General features: G+C 38.1%; 1 protein-coding gene across 2 annotated transcripts; it reads left to right on the top strand.

The window, feature by feature from the left end:
- LOC307155340 (C-type mannose receptor 2-like) lies at positions 1-9,367 on the top strand. Of its 2 annotated transcripts, XR_013820483.1 has the most exons (6): positions 1-59; positions 224-262; positions 355-708; positions 6,812-7,159; positions 7,324-8,931; positions 9,022-9,367. XR_013820483.1 is itself a non-coding variant. In XM_079865944.1 (5 exons), the coding sequence occupies exons 2-5, from the start codon at positions 226-228 to the stop codon at positions 7,683-7,685; spliced, it is 1,101 nt and encodes a 366-aa protein (XP_079722070.1). In that variant the 5' UTR covers positions 16-59; positions 224-225; the 3' UTR covers positions 7,686-9,367. The 2 variants fall into 2 exon arrangements, 1 of the variants encoding a protein (XP_079722070.1); XM_079865944.1 differs by having other exon boundaries at positions 16-59; positions 7,324-9,367.
- Positions 9,368-9,925: the final 558 nt, after the last annotated feature.

The following is a 9,925-nucleotide window of genomic DNA, read 5'->3' as shown; positions in this document are numbered from 1 at the left end:
GTAGTGTAAATCTGCAGACAGAAACATCAGACTCAGGACAGAAACACACGACCTCTAAAGTAAGAACATCTTCATTCTTCAAACACAGTTACACTTTCTGATGGTAATATTGTCTGAATAATTGCAAAAACATTTTTATATATATATATATATAATTATGATCATGATTTACTCTAAGATCAATATGTGAGTATTTGGAATTTTTAATGTTTTTCTTCCTCAGGAATGGACCAAACTCTATATTTGATTCTTCTTCTCATTGGTGAGTGTGTTTGTTGTATTATTTATGGTTTATAGTTTCATCAGGTTTGACCCTGTTATGAAAAGCATTAAATCAAACGCTGTCTTTCACAGCTCTCTGCTCCGTATCTGAATGTGTTCAGCGTCAGTATCACTTTATAAACGAGAGGAAGAACTGGACTGAAGCTCAGAGATTCTGCAGAGAGAAATACACAGATCTGGCCACCGTTGACAACATGAACGACATGAACGAGCTGAAGAAGAGTGTGAATGATGGAGGTGTTCAGTATGTCTGGATTGGGCTGAAGAAGACAGGTGTTGATAAATGGCAGTGGTCTTCAGGTGAACCTGCGCTCTATCTCAACTGGGCTACTGGACAACCTGAAACCAGTTATTGTGGACTTATGTCAAATGGACAATGGGAGGATTTGCCATGTAGTGATAATCGTCATTTCATCTGCAACAACAGTGAGTGCAGCTATTTACAATTACAACAACCGTTCATTTATAGATGCACCATATACCAAATATAACGGCTCCAGAACATTTTCTACTAACACACACAGCATTAATTTATAAATTAAAGGTAGCGTAGGCAATTTCCGAGAGGCCAGTAATATCATGCTGGCTTTGAAAGCATGAGATCCCACTCTCCCTTCAGAGTCTCCAAACCCACGGCTCCTCTAAAACACAAGAACACACACAGCAGAGTCGGCTAAGCATCAAGAGAGACAGTGTCAAATTACCTCATGACTCAAAGCACATAACATTACAATAATAAATGATGTTTTTATTAACAAAGTTCTGGAGGAGCACATTCAGATAATGAACACGAGTGGAGAGCACTCAGCAATCAATGATAAGAGGTGTATATACACTCAGCAGTCTCACCTCATTCCATTGACAGTTTAGCAGCATCCCTCCAGCACCCCTTCTCCACACTTCTAGTCCTAAACACTTTCATACGGGGGGAGTACTCTGGGTTCGGGCCGAACTCCCCCTGGACAGCACACAAAATACGCATTAAACTTTACCCCCTCTAATTGTAAGTGTAAACTCATGAATGAACATAAACAGCATACAGAGCTCTAGTTGTACCACCTGACTGCTGTAGATTCATTTCGGTGTTGATAGTGTTAACATAGAAACACATAAATCCGAGTCTGAGGACGTGAACAGCTCCGGGTTGCCATCTGGTAATTACGGTTACTCATGGTGTGAACGCAGCAGGAGCTCGTTGTTCTGGTTCAGGAGGAACTGTAAAAGACACTGTGTGTGTTTGTGGCGCTCAGTGACTGTGTGTTTATGCAAAGCCTTACAGAACGCGCTGATGATGTGTGACGTCTGCGCAACAGGTGCATATGCAATGATTTATCAACATTAAAACACAAAGAATATAATTTTTCTCTGGTAGGCTAGTTTTTTATTTGCATATCTTAAGTGTAGAAAAATACATAAAGCCAGAGGTTTTGTAGACAAATGTGCAAATGTGTTAAATGTCGATTTTTGGGCTATGTGTATTATAAAAATGCTTAAAAAGAACAATACACGAACGTTATGTAAACTGATAAACTGTTTGCAGATATTCTCTTTGTCAAGTATCCTCGGTCAATTTGATTTTAAGCCAGATTACAAAACTACCACAAACCCCTATTGTTCCAAAAATGATAATTAAGGTAAATTAATTGACTCGCTGTATTCAAATGAGTAAAACAGAGAAGTATTATTACTCACATCATCACTATGCCTAAAAATGCCACTAAAGTAAGCAGCCTTTTCATGATAAAATGCTGAACTGTTTTATCTTCAATCTTGGAGGTCTGCGCAATCGGCCCGTTTTGTCTATGTTGCACACTGGGGATGTTTGGACCCCAATATTATTATTTTTTTATAGAAGGTCTTAAACACTTTATTATCTTTTACCTCTATAGTTGTAGACTAAATTTAGTTTAAAGAAGATCTAGCCTACATTTCTCTTTTTCATTAATGGAGATATGGAAAATATGCCATGCTTTAGTTTAGTGGTAGCCTGGCAAGCCAGACCTACATCAAGATGTTAGGTCTGGAAACTCACCATAGACGCGGTTTAATCCGAGGGGCGGGATAAACGGCTGTCTTCACGCAATAGGACAGCGCTTCAACCAACCAGAGCGTTTTCCCAACAGCGGAGCTTATTTGATAGATTCAACTTTTGCCATATCTGGCCGGCAAAACGACGAACACATCTTCCTTTTTTAAGAATGACTTAAGTGCCGTTCTTTGCTCTTTTCTCAAAGAAAAACTAAACTCAAGTCCTCCGGAGTCGCGGCCAAAGCCGATTCGAAAGACTGTTCTCCAGCAGCCGCCATTCTTTGTTTTCAAGTGGCAGCCGTCGCAACTCTGTCGTCATATGTTAAGCCCGCCCCCGCCTACTCTACACACGACGTGATTGGCCTGACCCAATTCAGGTTTTTGCAGCTAGAAGGTCTATTGAGAGTGTCTAGACCCACCTGGCTGCGAAATACATTTTGCTGCCGCTAGGGGGCGTCTAGATTTCTAGGCTAGTTTAGTGGAGGATTTCTGTCCCCTAGTGGAAAACAAAGGCCTTTAAAAGGAAAATGACATAAATTACCACTATAACCAGTAGATGGCAGCAGAGGACTCGTTTGCTCATACAGTGGTGCAAGTATGACGTGACTTTGTAGGCCAACCGGCAGTTCGCATCTCGCTGGTTCCCTCGACTCAAACCCAATAGGATTTTCCCATAGGCTTTTGGATTATCGCTAAAAACAAGCTCTGAAATTAACAAAAGTTTATGATACTTGCACGTTTTGTCGATCAAGATCATAGATGAACACAACTTATGAATTTTGAAGCATAAATGCAGTCGCCAGAAGTAAAAAGCTAAAGTTTGACTATAAACGAACTACACAATGGTCCCACAAACTCAATACTATCATCACTAAAGCTTCTGACAACTTTCAGTTTTTATCTAAAATCATGTTCCCAGAACATTGAGTTGGAATATAGTTTATAAGAGCAGAATTATAAGCATAATGAGCCTGTAAAAGTGGATTGAGTTCATCTGTTCGGCGTGATGACGTTTAATCTCCGACAGCCTCTGTAGTCTCATTTAGCCACTTGTTAGCAACAGCCTTTTTCAAGACATGTAAAAATCAGGAGTGGCGTAATATTGATGTATTTTATGTCGTAGAATAAAATGTGAAAGTGTCTTGAGCTTGTGTTCACCACAGACATTATTTCAGCCATTTAACCAAAATCCCATTCAAAAAACCCACTGACTTCGGGACGATGGAAACAGAAGTGCTAAAATGCTAAACTCTACAAAGTGATGTCATACTTGAACCACTCTGTTTGCTCTTGCCACTTCATAATGTAGTTCTTTTCATGTTTTGTTTTTGGATTTATTATAAAATAGCTTTAATAACAAATTATTCAATATATATATATTGCGTTGACAATGTATACAAAATTAAGGATAATTTTTTGGCTTCAGATCTCGAAGAAAGAAGACTTTCAATATATAACAATTTTCCAAAACTCTTAACACAGTTAGCACTACATCCGTCTGTGTAAGCTATACTATTAACACAGTTCTTGTTGCTTTAACACAGAATGCATACAATTAACACAAATTTAAAATGCTTGAACTTCTTTTACACACAAGCTCAAACAAGAACAAAACAATGGATTTTTACTGCCAAATTTACCAATGCTTTAACACTGTATGTCAGAACAGATAACACCATGTTCTAAACATAACCGTACAGGCTAAAGTCAAGGTAAACAGCTGCTTATATTGTGAATTGAAACACAAATATATCCCCTGTATTTTATTCTATTCTTACTGAGAAACAGTTGATTGAATTATGCAAATAATTAGAAGATGACTTTTTTTTTGGTGCTTTTTCTGTTCGTATATTTTGTATTTTCACATTATTCCATTGCTAGTGAGAAACAGCTGATTGAAGTTGTGCAAATATGGGACAATGTGGCATTCCACCATTCCCGTCTTCACAGCCAGGTTTGAAGCCCATCAGAGGATGATGTCCATTTTCCTTGCCCCTTACTTCCCTTTCCTCAACCCCATTGAGGAGTTTTCTCAGCCTGGAGATGAAAGGTTTTTGACCATAGTCCACAGGACCAAATGTCCCTCCTGTATGCAAAAGATGCTGCATACCAAGACATCACAGCTGAACACTACCAGGATAAGGCAAGCCAAAAGATTCTTCCCAAGATGCCTTGCCAGGGAAGATATCAGGTGTGATGTGGATGAGAACGTGGACAAATGCAGAAGACCGGGCAGATTAGAAGATGGCCTTTTCTGTTTGTATATTTTGTATTTTCACATGCAGTAATACTGTAAATGGCAGCTATATTGCATATTTGTGTTATCTTGCAGAAATGTCCTGTTGCAAATAAAGCCGTTACAGCAGTAATTCTGTCTCTGTCATCTTTTTTCATAAACCATACATTCTATACAGCTACTCTAAGAAGGGTCATTTATTTTGTTGTATTGAATTTCTGCTGCAAAAAAACAACAAAATGCATTTACATTACAAACAAAACAAAAATATAGAGACTTCCAAAAAAAAAAAAAAAAAAACTGCAGTGCAAAACACAATCTATGATCAATACAATATACTGTCTGCTGTATAAGGGCAGACCTGACACATAAAATAATGCAGTTTCTGTAATTTCAGCTGATGTTAGTGTTGTTTTGTCATTGTGTTATGATTGACTAAATGTTAGAAGAGAACATGTGTTAGTGTTTTGAATAATTATTTGATTTTGAAACATGTTTGCAGTGTTTTGTTAGACATAGTGTATTGTGTTAGTGTATTATTGTATTTTGAAAATGAGTTTTGGAGTTTAGTTTACAATGTGTGATTTTGAGCATGAAATTAACCGTTTTGCCAAATGTGTGTTTTAGGTGTGTTGGTGCGTTAAGAGTTTAGGAAACTTGTTAAAAGTATTGAAAAAACTGTCATAGCGATTGTAAAAAACTGTAAACATTGCTAAAGGACACATGTGGAAAAAATCTGTATTAAAAAAATCTTTAAAGCTTCTAAAATTACCCAGAAAACACAGCCCTGTTTTCTTCTTCTGGTCTGTGTTGCTGTGGGTCTATAAGTCTACATTTACACTACAGCACTAAATGCACAGGTTTATTTTGACAAAGGTTTTGTCCTGTCCATTGCTACGGTTATCACTGTCAATCACAGCAATCTCAGGAGTGACTGAGGAACAGTGTAGCGGATTCACACCCGTGATTATATTTTTTTTTTTCTTGGCAATTTGGCGTGCAGTTTTCATACTCTACACTTTGCCTATCCAGTTTTATAAAGTCCATTCCATTTCTGGCCTCGCCCTCTCTGTGTGTGTGTGTGTGTGTGTGTGTGTGTGTGTGTGTGTGTGTGTAATTGAGGTTTAAGTTTATGCTAATTCGGGTTATTTCGAACCCCTGCAGACAGTCGGTCAGAACTGTGTAATGACATCAAATGTAGTGAATTCACTCTGCAGACTCCAAATCTCTTTGAAAGTGTTTACTGATGATAATTTAACAGGTGTGGTTCTGGAACAGAATACAGAAATAAGCTTAAATGAGTGACTTACATAAATTTACTTTAACATTTGTAAGTAATACGATTATAAGGCAATGATCATTACAGGTATGTATGAATAACAATAACATTGAGCCCTTAATAACGTAATAGTAAAAACAAATAGAACAGCCATTCTGTATGAGTCCGCTAGATGGCGCCCTTAGCGCATTTATGGTGACTGAACACATTTAGATCAATAATTACATGTACTGATAAATCACAAAATAATCCAACACCTTATCATCTCTTACTGTAAATTGCGTGTATTACTTGCAGTAGCTATTATGGATATTGATAAAGGGATAACAGAACGTCAGTATTACTTAGATAACACAGATTCCTATGGCGCAATGGCGCTAGATACATCTGAATCGCGGCATGAACGATCGGCGCATTCTGAGGAAAAACTGACAAAATACACTTACTTTCTATTCACGCACACTATATTACATCAGTAATATTCAGATGCTGCCAACAAACGTGTGATAAAGTGGAGTCATCTTGGAACAGCATACGTTCATTGCATCTGCTCGGTGCACCTGCTTTTCCTTCTTGGCACGTGATCGGTGATGACGTTGAAGGGTGCGATTGGTCAATAACAGAGGAGCCTTTTGAACAGTGTGTGTGTGTGTGTGTGTGTGTCTGTGTGTGTCTGTGTCTGTGTTTAAGTTTCCTCGGAAACTTACTTGAAATGAAATACTTCCATATTAATTAAAGTGTTTTCCTTACAAATTATATTATCAGCATAACAATTTGAGTAAATGTAACTGTGTAAAATATAATAACATAATTATTGTATGTAATTCATGTAATTTGTTAGTGAATATAGGACAGACTGTGGATAAATGTCACACTTTCAATGTTGAGTCAATTTCTGTATAGAATTTTTTTATGAAAAAAGAAAAGAAAGAAGAAAAAAAAAAAGGAACAAACTGATTGTTTTGTTGTTGTTTTTTTTTTTAAAGTGAACACAGGACTCGTCTTTGTCAATCAGATGATGAACTGGAGAGACGCTCAGAGTTTCTGCAGACAGAATCACACTGATCTGGTCAGTGTGAGGAACCAGAATGAGAATCAACAGGTTCAGAATTTCATTAGTGGTCTTCAGTTATCTGGATCACGGATCTGGATCGGTCTGTTCAAAGACTCATGGCAGTGGTCAGATCAGAGTAACTCCTCTTTCAGATACTGGGCTCCTGGTGAACCTAATAATAGTGGAGGAAATGAAAACTGTACAGTGATCAGACCAAACGCTCAGGGTCAATGGATAGACATCTCTTGCAACAACCGATATCCTTTTGTGTGTCATGAAGGTGAGCAGATCCTCACAAACACACACAATCCATCCATCACCTCCAGATATCTTAAAGTTCACGCTACATGTCTGACATGACAGATTCCTCCACAGTGTTTGTTCTGCATGTTGTTTTTGATCAGTCTCTCTCTAGTTTTTGCTTGTGGTTTGTTTTGTGTCCAGATAAACTGATTCTGATCAACGAGACTCTGACGTGGCCTGAAGCTCTGAGATACTGCAGACAGAATCATACGGATCTGGTCTCGGTTCATTCAGAGGAGATGCAGGAGGAGGTGATGAATGTGGTTAAACGTGCGTCTACTGAGGCGGTGTGGTTGGGTTTACACAACTACTGCCAAATGAACATGTGGCTCTGGTTGAGCGGAGAGATCGTGTGCTATCAGAACTGGGCTCCAGGGAACGGAACGACACCGGAAAACTGCAGCCTTACGAAGAGAAAAGGAGCAGTTCAGTCTGGAGGAGATCAGCGCTGGATCAGCCTTCCTGAGACTCACAAACTCAACTTCATCTGCAGCAGATCTTAGGAGTGAGAAGACGTCAATGCTTGTGTGTTTACTTACATTCACTGTTTTCATTCTTTACTTTTCTTATTTACTTTCATATGTTTATTTTTTTCGTTTAGTAATTTCTGAATGAATCTTCTATTTATATTTTAATAGTAATATTTCTCTGTGTTAATTATCATAACATAATCTGATCTTATTAAAGTTTTCTGACATCATTGAATATTATTTAGATGTCTAAAATACTAACACAATATATGTGTGTGTTAAGAATCTCTTTGCATATCTGGTATAATTATGTGTCTATGTTTTTCACTAATCTTATCTGTATCAGTAACTGTTGAATATGATTCTGTGAGCAGCAGCTCTTAAAGGGTCATTTCACCCATTTGAACATTGTTTTTTATTTAAAGTGGGTCATATATGTAGTCGAAATGTAAAATAATTTTTGAATTTGGTGCCTTCGTGACCGAGAAAAGACAAAAAATAACTTCAGAACGCATTTGTATGAAAGACAACAACTCCCACAATGCACCACATTGCACAGCTCCGCAAGCCACTCCCACTAATCCAGAAAGCGCATATCTGCCTATAAGAGAAATCACTCTTCCGTCTACAAGGCTAGCTACTACCAGAGCTTGAAATTCATTTCACATTCACACAAAATGTCTAGTTAGTTGGCGAACTCATATAGTGCATTACTCCTCGTTTGTATTTCTTTCGAAAAGGTGAATTATTGCATGGTACCTGGATGTTCAGTCAGAACATATGCGGTGCGAAACTAGGATAGTTCTCAACACAAACGTCCGTGTCCTCGTCTGATTCAGAGATTTCGTCCAGGAGAAATTGTCATCGTTGAAATTCTTTGCTGCAGACGGACTCTATCTCTGTGTTCGTAGCGGTTCGTAGCTGCATAGCGAGATCACCGGCGCCACCAGTCCGCCCTAACTCGAGCCAGTCCGGGCTCCTCGTCCGCGGCAGGCAGGTCTTCTGCCTCGGCTGCTCTTCGCTATAATGCGGCTTGTAAAGGTAGCCACAAACACCTGATTCAAGCATCAGACTTCCGAAATCCTCTTCTTCTATCATATTGAGTACTCTCCTCCGCTATTGTCATAACTGTACATCTGTCTCCACAGCGCCTGTTAGCTTAGCTTCAAACAAGATGGAGGATATTGCTTTCAGTTTCAGAGAGTAAAGTCCCACCCACTGATCTGTAATAGGTCTGTAGCGTGAGCGGGTCCCGCCCCCTGGGAAAGATGAGGAACTAGTGTCTGTAGTCTTAACAGAAATCCCCCCCTCTTACACTTCCTCCTACAATGACGCAAAATGACGATTTTTTCGTCATTGTAGGAGGAAGTGTAAGAGGTAAATAACGGATTTCTCCCGTCTCAGGGGAAAATGAGAGAGTGTTGCACGACCATTCAATAGTATGACTGGGTTTCTAACAATGCAAAGCTTAATGCAAATGGGTGGAGTGTCCCTTTAAGAATAATCATTATTTGTGTCTCAGGAGAATTGAATTTGGTTTATTCTTAGAAAGGCAGAAGTGAATTGATGTCACAATAAACTGTCAAATAAATAGTAATAAATATGTAAAATGTATATGTGATTGTTGGTGTGTTTGGTTGATATTTAGGATATGATGTCACTTACAAAACATGCATATTTCAGTTTCCTGGAATAAATTAGTGGTGTGAATCTTTGGGTCGACAGCGAATTGATTTGATTCATGATTCATATTTTTTCGATTCAGGAGCAATTTTTGCAAGTTCAGAATGATTAGATTTGAGGCGATTTACAATGAGATACAATTCAATTAATGATTCGATTCTGAATTTCTAAAGTGCATTCATAAAATTATGTAAATGCTTTTCTCTTAATGTGTCTTAGTCATGGTGTGAATCACAGAAACCTTCAGTGGGTCCGAGAGTCAAAATCAAAACCCTTTTTTACATTGATAGATCATGTTAGTTATTAATGACGCGACATCACTTTATTTTATTAGCCAGACTTCTACATGTCTAATAATTGGAACCTTTATTTGTCCATAAAGCTTCATTTATTATCTTCTTATTTGTAAAACAAACCAGTTGAGTTTTTGCCACTGATAGTCTGAAACTCCATTTATTAACCCAATTTCAACTGTCTGTCTGACTTTGGTTACATGTTTAATGTTACAACCCATATTGCCTGTAATCTGCATACAGTGGTCTCATATCTTCCTTTATTTGCTGAAAAAGTTGATCATTATGTTGAACAAT

This window comes from Squalius cephalus (assembly GCF_949319135.1).
Source record: "Squalius cephalus genome assembly, chromosome: 3".
Taxonomy (NCBI): domain Eukaryota; kingdom Metazoa; phylum Chordata; class Actinopteri; order Cypriniformes; family Leuciscidae; genus Squalius; species Squalius cephalus.
This window is presented reverse-complemented; position numbering and strand designations above follow the sequence as displayed.